This window comes from Anguilla rostrata, chromosome 7 (genome assembly GCF_018555375.3).
Source record: "Anguilla rostrata isolate EN2019 chromosome 7, ASM1855537v3, whole genome shotgun sequence".
Taxonomy (NCBI): Eukaryota; Metazoa; Chordata; class Actinopteri; order Anguilliformes; family Anguillidae; genus Anguilla; species Anguilla rostrata.
This window is the reverse complement of record NC_057939.1, coordinates 10,193,521-10,206,632: the sequence shown is the minus strand read 5'-3', so window position 1 is coordinate 10,206,632 and position 13,112 is coordinate 10,193,521. Positions and strand designations below refer to the sequence as shown.

The 13,112-nt window shown below is 51.9% G+C and overlaps 1 protein-coding gene across 2 annotated transcripts in view; it reads right to left on the bottom strand.

Moving 5' to 3' along the window:
- The window catches only part of tbc1d22a (TBC1 domain family, member 22a), a 148,090-nt gene that overhangs the window by 93,965 nt on the left and 41,013 nt on the right, over nt 1–13,112 (bottom strand). Inside the window, exons 6-7 of one of the 2 annotated variants that reach the window (XM_064342721.1) lie at nt 8,360–8,488; nt 5,508–5,570 (exon numbers count right to left, since the gene is read on the bottom strand). In XM_064342721.1, the coding sequence (XP_064198791.1) occupies nt 5,508–5,570; nt 8,360–8,488 (192 nt within the window). Of the gene's footprint in view, nt 1–4,740; nt 4,807–5,507; nt 5,571–8,359; nt 8,489–13,112 lie in introns of both variants that reach the window. The other variant, XM_064342720.1, reaches the window with a different exon arrangement.

Here is a 13,112-nt window from a genome sequence, read left to right as displayed (position 1 = left end):
AGAGGACGATTAGCCTAGCCGCTGCGTATCTGCGTGGTGAGCCGTATGTAAGGAGAGGCGGTGCATCCCGCTCAGGATACAGTATTTATAGATTTGGGTCAAGGTAAAGCGACTGGTGTTACTTGATCAAGGAGTGCGGGACTGAGGAAAAAATAAATCACGCGCTTCACTATCAATTTTTCACCCGCGCTTTCGCCCGCCTTTCCGCCGCCGCCGCCGCCGCGTATCAAGGACTTTTGCTCGACTTCCACTTCCCCCACCCCCCCCTCCATTCCTCTTCATCTTTTCGTACCAAGGCAAACACTTCCATCTTCATTAAAGGCGGTGTCTACAAGGGTTTTTAATGCTTCGCCCCGCTGTCAGCCCGCCTGAATTAAAAGAGGCTTGAAGTTCAACTTAAATCAAGCGCGGAAATGGATTTACATTTTCCTTTTTTTCAGCCGCTGCCTGCGCTTGACAAGGGGGCTGATGGTATATAACAGAGCGCAGAGCGCACTGCCCGTCATGTTTCTGTCATCTTAGAAAAAACTCACTTCTCACAATGTACAAAAGGCCAGTAAGATTCATCATACAGCCAGCCAACTGCATTATTATTATTATTACTGTTATTATTATTGTTATTATTATTATTATTATTATTATTATTATTATCATTATTATTATTATTATTATTATTTATTATTATATAATAGTAGTAGCAGTAGTATTATTATGATGATTATGAGTGGGAGCCAGCATTAATGCTATTGGTCACCATTATCAGTCTCATTTCCTGCAGTGGGGGGCAGGGGAGGATGAGACTGCCGCTCTCCCTTCAGTGAACGCCCTGGAATTCACGACCAGGGTTTCCCTCGCTGCCCCCCCATTAAGGAGGGGAAATCAGACACTAAAACGGGCATCAGAAATCAATGCCCCTCCCCCGGAACGTTCCGGAGAGAGGCCGGGGGAAGCCGCGACGGCAGAGCTACCGCCTCTATCACCGCGGTTTGCTTAGTGCGCCAACTCTCAACCGCGTATTCCCGCCGTACAATCGGAGCAAAGCCTCGAACGGCTCGGCTCGGCTCGGCTCGAGCCGCTAACTGAAAAGTAGCGACGTGTCGCGAGAGAAACGTGTCGAGGTTCTGTTAAAAAAATAAATTAAAAAAAGATGTAAGCGAAGACTTGTTTTTCCGCTCGTTTGTGCCAAATTAACTGGCGATACTGACTGGCTTTAAGCTTTCTTAATTAGGAGTTCAGCCGCAGTGAAAACAAGCGATCCCAGGGGGCCGGGGATGAGAAGCGCTTAAAAGAAGCTTTCATATGTTCTTTCTGCTCAGCTTCCTTTAAGACCCTGTATGGACATAATTATTCACATAGAATGGCTCTACGCATACAGTAGTCAGTTAAAGCAGTCACGGGTTTTCATTATTCAGATTAAAGACTTCACGTTACAGGTGTGTGTGTGTGTGTGTGTGTGTGTGACTCATGCACGTAGAGGAAGAGGAAGAGTGCGTAGAGGAAGGGTGTGAGCCCAGAGAGGGGTGGGGGGGACGGCCATGCGGTCTGGGGAGCAGGGAGCGAGCGGACTGCCGCGAAAGCGAGAACATGCAGTGTGACGTTCCTGTTCCTGGTTCGAGTGGGGCCGTGTCAAAGAGCCATGTTTTACTGGGTCTGCCCCACAGTGGATGGTTTATGGGTCCACTGGATGGTGAATGCGCTTGGGTCTGCCTTAGTGAGAACATCTTACACGTGTGCAATATGAGTCACTGGGGTGTTTGCTAAGTGTTTGCTAAATGCCTAAACTGTTAACATGTAAATGCAAGATAATCTTGATTTTTGAGTATTTTCTTTAAATATGGAGCCACATGTGTTTTAACTGGGACAGTGACATAAATTAGAAGGTTTAATAAATTTGAAAATACACACTAACTGTGATCATTTTAGGTCAAACCATTAGGAATTTATAATAACTTGTACAAGCCATGGCCACTCAGCCTTCATTGGCCCATCATTTGACCATTCTTTAAGAGAAGTAAGTCATCTAGGAGAAGCTTTTTCAGAAAAGTTTAAGTCTTCAGGAAAATTAAAAATGGTGGAAAACCCAATACGAGGTAAATATTCTCAGGAGGAGAGGGAGCTGTGTAGCAAACGCAGTCAAATGGGACATGGGGGCCGGGCTTGTGAATAAAATCACAAAATTGTTATATTATGCACAACTGCAACAGGTGGGCAATCTCTGCAGTTACGTGTAGGACAAGCGTACCGAATTTGGTAAGCGTAGCTCTTACCAGCAAAAAATTTAATGGAATGCAAATGGAAAAGGGAAAAAATAAGAATCCACACAAAAAGAATAGCTTCCAGCACCTGTCCTGCTTCGACCCTTAATCATGGGTCTATTTTTCAGGGAATGTGTTTCTCAATGTGTTCTTTCTCTCGGGTGGATTGGTTTCAGTTCTTACAGCAAAGTACGTTACAGGTCTAGCGCTGAGAGAATTTGCTACGGGTCTCTCTCTGAGTGACTGCGCTGCGGTCCTGAGGGTGCGTGAACGCTGCATCATGGCGAACGGTTTCCCTGAGGAACACGGTCTGTTTTCCACTCCCGGGACAGAAAGACCCAGCTCTGGGTTTAGCGGTACAGATAGCGATGCTGGTTTGAGTCGGCCTGGAGTTTTTGTCCAGTGGGACCGGCAGGTCTGCACGGTCTCGGCCTGAGAGACCGCGCCTTCACGGTCACCGAAACCGCCTTTCAATGCTGGAGCTTCTGGAACGGTCCTCGGTTCGCGCGGACGTTCAGGCGCCTGGCGGGCGGGCGGTGAACTCCACGCGACTCCGCGCGATCGGGGAGGGAGCGCTACGGACGCAGAGGGCCCGGAGGATCGCTCTCCACACGTCGGATCACAGGCTGCGACGCCCCGAGTCGCCGTTACCGCCGTCCGTAGAGCGGATCCGGCAGAGAGAGACGAGCGCTAATTTGTTTTGATGGTAGCGCCAGCGCTAGCAGGTTTAACTATTTAGCAGCGCAGTGAAACATTTAGCAGCGCGCACGCAGGAAGATGGAAGACGATCCGCTTCACTGAGCTCCTCAGCTCCTCAGCACAGAAGACGATGGGGGTAACATCACCGCCTTAGCTGCATACAGTAATATAACATCCAACATACTGGATTTCCCACCATCACTGACTTCTCAGAGTTCAGCGTGGTGATCTATAATTGACCTTACGGTGGTCCAGGGAGAGAGGCCTTCACTTCAAACTCAACCATCTCGCTGCCAGATAAATACACCTGACTGATCCACCGCACAGACTAATGACCAATGCTCACATAAGTCATAAATTAATACTGTAATGACTACCGTTATTTTTTTAGTTTGTTTTCATTCGATATAATTCCATAAGCTTGTTTACATTTTTTTAATACTCGCTCTGACCAACTGTAATCAACATATAACAGTCAATCTGCCTTTTTCACTGGAAATCTTGATTGAATTTATTACCCCTATACCGACATCTGCTATGTACTACCGCCACTGTATAGGCAAGCCCACGGCTTTGATATACGTCCATATCCATGGCAACCAAAAGACCAGCGGAACTTGAAGTGCGGAACATAATGGCAGATCACCGAGCCCAGCGCAGCCCGTGGAGCATAACCACACACGGCACGTGGCTCAGCATATGTTCCACCGCAGACGAATGCCTTTAATATGGCCGAGGAACGCAAATGATAACGCGGTACCGACGATATCCGCACAACGGCTTGGTTTACCCAAGTAGTTCTGCTGTGTGAAAAAGAACTATGTGTTTATATCCACAGTAACACCTGAGGGGGGGGGGGGGACTGATATCAGAAAAAAAAAAGGTTTTACCGCTACGGGTCGCGACTCGCACAAGCCGAAACGCACACCTAAAGAGGTCCTGTAAAACGGGGGAGAGAAACCCATCTTAAATTCTGTATTGATTTTTTTGTTTTAGCCGGTAGCCGCGCAACCTTTAGCCGGCCGGTTAGACCCAGCAGACCTCCGGGCCTGGTAAAGTCTTAAGGGGGGGTTGGGGGGGCGCCGGACCCAGAGGGCAGACACAGAGGGGGCGGTGCAGAGCTGAACCCAAGGAGAGGGCAGAGCACTCAACCGCCCCTCCACCCGTAACCCCCTCCCTCCTTAATTAACGGAGCGCTTGTTCTCGCGCCTTTAGGAGGTGCGCGAGACGGGGCCCCAGGTTCGTTAGGGCCCCGCTCCCCGGCAACGTTAATTAGCACCCATATTCCACCCGACGTTCCTCGCGACACCTGTACACGGACGTGCGCGACCTATTCGGGCCCGGATCTGAGAGACGTATCGATCGCCACCCGTGGGAGAGAAAAAATGCGTTAATAACAGATTTGTTAGCGCCAGGAAATTGTACTGTGCATTGTTTTCACACCATTAACACCCAAATGCGCTGTTTCTATCGATCACGCTCCGGTGTTCTCTGTGTAGTCGGTGTAAAAGAGGGCTTCTCGTTCCCAAGTGTCTATACAATATGGGAAGCTTCCTAGCATAGCAGAACGGGCTTGTGGCTAATGGGTCTGTGACTAATATGCAGCCGTTTCAACATAATAGAGTAAACACGTGAGTGTGCAAGTGTGTATGAGCATGAGTGTGTGCGTGTGCGAATGTGCAATATGTGTGTGTGCGTGCGCGCGTGTCTGTGTTTTCGTGTGTGTGTGCGCGCGCGAGTGAGCATGTGTGTGTGCGTGCGCACTGCATGTGTGTGGAAGTCTCACCTCTTGCACAGAAGCTTGTTGAAAGAGAGGAATAAGAGGATTAGTTCTCGGAATGTCAATGTGAATCTGCGGGGAGAGAACACAAAGAGGCGCACAGGCGGGTTATCCTGGGTTCCGATCAGCCGTTAGAGAGAGGCGCCGCCGGTTAGCCGAACCGGGCCCCGGGTTCCGCGGGCCTCCGGGCGGAGCTCCCTTATCGCGCCGAACCGGGCCGTGGGGTCGAGTGGGGGGGGCCTCACCTGCCGTACGGGCTCCCGCCAAACCCGCCGCGGCGTTAGCGAGCGCGGCGGTGCGGCCGGCCCCACAGCAAACGGCTCTTTCCTGACCGCGGAAGTCCGTTCATCTCTCCCACAGAGCCAATAACGCAGTAATGAACTGCAGGCAGGAATTAAACCGATCTCCGCAAAAGCATAACAGTCTTGCTGCGGTGACCGATGGGGCTGTTTGTGTAATAAAAGGGAAAGATGGACGCACTGCGAGCACACCCAGTGTAATGTGTCCTTACAGTACCCCTGTTATTAAGTAACAGGGCGTCCGCGGCCTTTGTAGAGTTTGTTTGCACTCTTTGAGCCTTGCGTTACAGCAGGTGAAGCTAAGAGACCCCAACACCCGGTTCAGCGCTCGGGACCCTGACAGAACAGACAGGCGGACGAACGGACAGACAGACAGACAGACAGACTGGGCCTCCGGCAGACGAGCTGAGGGCATGCCGCTGCTGACGGGGCGGGGCGGGGCGAGAGCGCCCCCTGTTGGCCTGCCGCTCTTACCTCCGTCACTCGGGGCTGCAGTATTAAACACTCCAGACTCATACGGGGGATATCTATGTGGATCTGACAGTCCGGGAGAGAACAGCACAAACACACACAGCACTCAGGAGCAATCCACTGGGTTAACACGATCAATAACACACAGGGCCCAAGGGAACCGCACCATTTCCAGAGACAATAACACATGCACACAGTAACACCTCAAGGGTTTTCGACGCTTTCCTTTCAGGTGACCTTTGCAGCGATTTGGATTTGGATGGTAAAATAATGCAACTCACCCCACCGCCCAATGATACAGCCACAACACAGCTTAATATACATATACATATACAGTATATAGTCACAAAAACTACATTCAAAATATGACCATCATAAAATGTGGGACCAAGGCAGGACAAGGAGGTGTGGCTAATACACCCTCATTACCACAGTCCTCAAAGAATATACATTATCTGACAGTTGAAAATGCAATTAGGATTACTAAATTAACATAGCTGCCTGATTTCGACATACTTTGCACTTTCAGTGAAACTGTAAAGACTGCTTCTTAGATGTCATATGCGCTTATTAATTTGCTTCCTTATTAAATACGTGTGAGAAAGATAATCATTTAGATAGAGATAGATTTAGATAAAACCAGCTATTCGTTTCAGGCAAAGGGAAAAATATGAAGAAAATGGTTTATGAAGAAACAATTTTCAAATACATCAGACGTATTGAAATGACGCATTCAATATTTATGAATGCTGTTAATATTTCATATTTATGTTAGCATTTGCATTAGTGTGCGTGGAAATGTGTGTTGCGCTGGGGAAAAGGCTTCTTGCTCCAGCTCAGAGGCTCATTGGGGGTAACGGGGGGGTCTGCGTGAGGCCTTGGGGAAATTAGGAGGGGCTGTAACGATGCTGGAGACCAGAGACAGACAGAGCTCTGAGAATCTGTCACTCACAGATACATGAAGGAAATCCAGCTGTCAGAGAGAGGGAGGGGGAGGTGGAGAGGGAAGGAGGGAGAGAGGGAGAGGGAGAGGGAGAGAGAGGGAGAGAGCGAGAGACAGAGCGAGAGCGAGAGAGAGGGAGAGAGAGAGAGGAGGAGAGGGAAGGAGGGAGAGAGGGGGGAGGGAAGGAGGGAGACAGCGAGGGAGAGAGGGAGAGGGGGGAGAGATAGAGAGAGAGAGGGAGAGAGAACAAGAAAGCAAGAGAGCAAGAGAGGGAGAGAGAAATAGAGACAGACAGAGAGAGCAAGAAAGTGAGAGAGAGAGAGAGAGAGAGAGAGAGAGAGAGAGGGGAGAGAGAGAAAAGATGAGAGAGAGACAGAGCGAGAGAAAGGCACGTCCTGGTCAGAGCAGCGTGAGGCGGGGGTCTAAGGCTGCGGAGCGTAGCCGCTACAGGCCGGCCCCACTCTCACACCCAGCCCAGGAGAGCCCTGGCTCCTCACCGGGCCTGGGGGGCCAGACACCGGGGACACACACGGGGCTCCAGAAACAGTGAACGATGATGCAAACCAAACCCAATAAAACACATGCGTTCTCTGAACCATGTGTAAGGAATCTCGAATCTTCTCACCGAACGGCCCTTCTGCTTTCCACTCTTAACCTGTGAACGGCTGGCATGGAGCAAAGGAAACTTTCCACAGAAATGAATAAATAAATGAATAAATAATCAACTAGCACAGGAAGTATATGAGACCTATCTCCAGCTCTGACTCATCACTGCTCGGGCACCTCCAGCCAGCAAGCAAAAACCCCACGTGGCATTGAAAGGTACTACCACAATTACTGCTGCACTTTTAAAAGCAGATTAATTAAATCACTCTGACTCACTTTAAATTAGGAAGACTGGACACTGAAATCTTATTAGGCAAACCGGGAGGCTGCTAAAAATCAAGTTTATCAGGTCGCCATTTTTATCCTCAAACATGTCGTTGGATGGAGGTACCTATCCCAGTCCTAAATCTGCCAGTCAGTGTGGGCCAGCTGCAGGGGCTGGACCCTCTTTAATGGGCCAAATGGACGCGCTTTCTGGCGGTGCAGTTGAGCTGCTGGGATTTGGCGATTGACAGGGAGATGTTGAGCGGAGCGTTTCAGTCTCTCCCAGAGACATCCCTGCATGTGTGTGCTGGAGTGTGTCAGTGTGTGTGTGTGTGTGTGTGAGAGAGAGAGAGAGAGCGGCAGGCAGAAGCACTTATCACCAGATAACCGGGCCTGTAATCCCGTCTCAGGGCCCAACAACCTGCCAGCGGCCCCTTTCAGGTCCTGAGCACAGGGGCACTCGCGCTCCTCAGAGGGGACAGGCCGTCACACGGAGTTTGGGGTTCAGACCGCTCTTGGTTATTTTCCCCCAATATCAGTATCATCTGCAACCATGCAACCTTCTCTCCATTCTCTTTCTCTCTCTCTCTCTATCTCTCACACACACATACACCTTCTCAATCACACCCACTCCTTCACTCTCACACACTCCTACACACATAAACACGTTCTCACTCACACTCCACCTTTCTCTCCCACTTTTAACTTTCCCACTTTTCTTTTTCACACTCTGTCACAGTCATTCTCTCACACACAAACACTCACAAACTTTCTCTCTTTTACACACACACACACACACACAAATGCACACTCTCTCTCTCTCTGGTAGCCTGAATTGTCAGGCCATCAGTCAGTGCACTCATAGGACTGGTTGACTGGTCTGTTAGACACATCTATCAGTGTCCACAGACCACAGGGGACCACCATGGGTTCTATAACTCTGTCCCAGCCTGACTGCACGACTCTCAGATGGTGATGATGTAACTCTGATGCGGCGCCCTATTGGCTGAGGCCGTGGCGAGGCCGTGTCCGGAGGCAGTACCTGTCTGTAGGTGTCCTGGTGGTGCTCGTCGTTCCGGGAGTCGTAATACTGCTGGATGAAGCCGAAGTACTCCTGGCGTTTCCGCTGGAGCGTGCTCTCCCTCCTCTCCGTGTTGGCCGGGAGGTAGCCCTGCGGACACACACACACACACACACACACACACACAGGGGCCGTTACTACAGGCAGCGCTTCAAACCGCGCGGCCTTCTTTTCATGTGAGCGGCGGCGGTGTGGCCCGGGACCAGGTCTCCCAGCGCGGGTCGAGCCGCCGGCCCCACGGAGAAGCGCCGGGAAGCGCCGGTCCGACACGGGCCGATCGCCGGGCCGGCTGCCCGCGCGCAGTTCACACAGAGCGGGCACGGCCTCCCCTCCCCGTGAACCGGATCAATGGGCCTCTGTGCGGGAGACTGATGAAACAGCGCTCCGCAAATAGCCAGGCGCAGCCAGGTGCAGGTGAACTGGTGTCGGGCCGCACTCTTCCCCTCCGGCCCAAGATGGGGGGGGGAGTGGCGGGGTTGGGAATGCCCAGGGCAGAGACGGCACCGTTTTGGTCTTTGTGAAACCGACACCCTGTCAGTCCCACGCGTGGCACAGGTCCCGGGACTGAGAGCCCTGACCGTGTAACCCAGGCCACAGACTCAAGAAGTCCTCCATTTCCCCCCTCTCCTAATCGGGCCCGCCTGGCAGCGAGGAAGAGGAGTGAGTGGCGAGCTGACCTTCGCTGTTAAACAGCGCTGTAAGAACGCGCTTCAGAAGCAGCAGACGGGCGCAGCGCTGAGCTGAGCGGCGCTGCTCCCTGCGCCCACGCCGCTGACAGCGAGGAGGCGGTCTTCGGCGGTGTGACACGCGTGGGCGGAACAGAGAGCCCAGCGAGCGCCAGTGCTAGCGTTAGCGTGGGAGCCGAACGCATCGCTAGCCACTTAGCGAGACCGCGCTTTCAGTGCCCCCCCACACCACCCCCCCCTCCCTCGCCCAGACCGAAACGGTCAGGCGGAGACACCGCTACAGCCCGGGGAAGTCTCACGGGCCCCCCGAACAGGCGTTTCCTGTTCCGGAGCGGTGGAGTAAAGCCGTGGGTGGGGGGGGGGCGTCTGCGCTGGCCTCCGGTGAACCGTCGCCTCCGGCTCAGCAGGCTCAAAGTTCTGCCGAGTGAATCGACTCCTGTCATCAGCTAAAATAGATTCCAAAAAAAAAGGAGGGAACTTTATTTCAAAATGGTTTCCGTGGCGATGCGCAGCAGATGTCCGTACCAGAAAAAGAAAGTCTCAGGATAAAATAATTGATTGCGGGGAAATTTACGGGCCCAGAAATCCATTAATCACCCGACGCACACGCCCGGGTGCTCTTTCTTACTTCCTCTCCCGGACAGCTTTTACAACAAGATGTATGCGAGCCACGCCGGCCCCTTTATGGCAGGAATCAGGCCGATTAGCAGATGTCAGAGAGATTAAACCTAATTGATAATGCGCTGCGTGGCTTCCAGGATATCGGAATCAGGCCAGCGCTCAGAACGAGGGGCGGGGCCCCGTCATTACGGATGATAAACATGAAAGAAGCGTAGCTTAGGAGAAATATACTGATATTCATCTATATTTATCGTTATAGCTAACGGGGCACAGACAGACACAGGATGCCTTTCCCAACGCCGTTCGACAGGCTCGTTGCACATTCAGCTGCCATCTGGCAGCACGCATGTTTAATGCTAATCAATAAGTGTTGAAGATTTTTCAAAAAGTCATAATTGCCTCAAACGATGCTTAATGCGTGATCTAAAAACTAAAAATGAGCAGAGATACGGAGTCGGGCTTCGCCTCCGGACGCGCGGACTTGGCGGACGCGTTCCGAAGCGCTGAAACAGACAGCTCTGGCACTCATCTAAAGAAGACAGATCGGCTCGGCCAGGGCTGCGTTTTAATGGAGAACGCGGCCTGTGCGTAAACGTCTCTTTCCCTCCTTCCCTCCTTCCCTCTCTCTCTCTCCCACCAGCGCAGAAAAAAAAACCCATTTCCGCATTCCAAGATTGCATGCGTCTGAATGCAGGCTGCATTTCCATAGGGACCGCCTGCGATGCGGAGATGCAAGCCCGATTGGGTTTCCAGCCCTGTCAGAAATGCGGGTTGCGTGATGTCAGGTCTGAGAACCCGTCAGGCTCGTCTCGCTGTACGTTTCGGGCTGTTGTCCCAAACGCCGGGGGGCGGGGGCATCGGTCTGAAACGGCGAAGACGGAACCGCTCCATGAGTCGAGCGGTGAGTCACGCGCTACGCAAACACAGCGGACGCCACAGAGACGGCGCTGTCCTTTTCCGCGTCGGGAGGAGGAAATCGATACGCCGGGGAAACGCAGCTCGGCGCGTAGCGCAGCCGCGGCTCTGTGAAGGGAAACGCGGCTCGGCGCATAGCGTAGCGTAGCCGCGCGGCTCTGTGAAGGGAAACGCGGCTCGGCGCATAGCGTAGCGTAGCCGCGCGGCTCTGTGAAGGGAAACGCGGCTCGGCGCATAGCGTAGCGTAGCCGCGCGGCTCTGTGAAGGGAAACGCAGAGGCGGCCCGCGCCGAGGAAGAGCGCTTTTTTTTTCTTCATCTGTGGAGGACGAAACGCTCAGAACAGGTGCAAACGCGACAAAGACGAAAGCGGGTACGGTAATGGATGTTCCGCCTGGTCGCGGAGAGGACAGACCAACACACCGCTCACAGCACACACACACACATACACACACACTAACACACACACACACCTACACACACACACACACACACATACACACGCTAACACACACACACACACATACACACACACACATGCACACACGCATGCACACACACTCACACACACACTGTGAAACACACACACACACACTAACACACACCTACACAAACACACATACATACACACGCTAACACACACACCTACACACACACACACACATACACATGCTAACACACACACACACTCATACACACACACACACACACACACACACACACGCCCCGGCCCAGAAAGAATGGAGCAGCCCGCTGCTCAGGCCTAAATAATGTTTAAAATCCTAAACAAGGCACGGCTTTTCATCAATTCCCTCTCCCAGCTGCTGCGGGGAGGGAGCCCATTTGTCAAAGCCTCGCACCATCAATATTAACTAAATGGGAAACATTGTTTAATCGCCTGTGCGGATTTGTCCTTCAGCATAATAAAACGTCGCCCCCTACGCCACGGGGACAGTCGCGGCGGCCTCTGCTAGGAGCACGGAGGACCGTCCCCCAGAGCGTCATCTGACCAGAACTTTCTCTCTCGCGGCAACACCTGATTGGATCTGGGCTCCCGTCCAGACGGGGACCAGCAACCAGAGCGGCAGAACATTATTCACTTCATTTCCTGTCCATCCCAAATACTCCAAACGGCGATACCTCACGCGCCGAGAGCCCTGAGGTGGCGGGACGGAGACGGGGCCGGATAAACGGGTCTGGACCCAGACGTTTCGGGTTCAAATCCCCGACGTGGCACAGCATCTGCTTTAGTAGAAGCTCCGCTGGAAAAGCAGATGAACTCATTACATTGAGAGCCACTCTCATTTGTTACCTGGATTTAAAAGAATTGCTAGCTTCCTTTGTTATTCATATCTGAGAAGCTGAGACCTTTGTTTACAAACACAATAAAGCAATGCACTCTGGGACAGCTGTCTGTCTCCGGCTCTGGCTGGAAGGCTGGCTGTCTCTCTGTACCTGGAGGCGTAGCGTTAACAGGCGCAGATTTATATTGCATTACGCTCTTTTTGGCAGGCCTTCCGATCCAGAGCTATTTACAGTACAGGAGACACGGAAGTGCACTTACCTGATTGACACGAGCGCTAGCACCAGACCCGGCTAACAACAAAAGATCTGCATTAATGAGTTTGCGCTCGCGTTTGCCTTGGCATCGAGCGTGTTGAGTTTGTTTGCTTTTCGGTGAAGGTTCCCCTCAAGCAAACATCCAGCTGTGCAAATGAACACTATTTGGACTGTGTAACTCACCCCGAGCAACGAGTCCGAGCCAATAAAAAAAACCTCATTTTAAAAAAGTTTTTTTTTTATTGCCAGAAACGCACCTGGCGTGCCAACGCACATCAACACAATTTGAGCAACGAGGCACAACTGTCAGCGGAATCCATCTTTGAATGTCTCATCACAACACACAACTAAACTTCATCCAAGTAGACAACGCCATAAAAGTGCTAACTACTGACTAGCTACTCACTCATGAGCTGAATCAAAGGCCAAAACTACAGACACGGTGCTGTGAATCACCATAGAGTCCCCCTCCATTACACTGCACATGGCTATTGTATGGTTAATGTTCATGGTGATGTATGTTGCGAACATAAGATGTGGTCACATGACGTGCAACACCCCTGGGAGGGCGATGCGGCAGTTCCGGATTTTCGCCGCGGACGCCCCATGGAGCGAGAGAGAGAGAGAGAGGGAGGGAGAGAGAGAGAGCGAGTGCACCCACACACACACACACAAAAACAAAAATGAACATCTTCACACTTCCCCTTCACAGGCTCCGAGAAAAATAAACAACAAACTAAAATAAGAAACTAAAAAAAAAAAGAAAAAAAAACGAACTCCGCGGTGGCGACAGCTTCTCAGCCCGTCCAGCCAGGTTAGACTCGCCCTGTCAGTTCCCCCTCAAACTCACTCTCTCCCTGCATGCGCTGCCTCTAACAGCCCCGTACCGTGGAGAGGAGCACACCTTTAGGCGCCTGGCCTGATTGGCTAACAC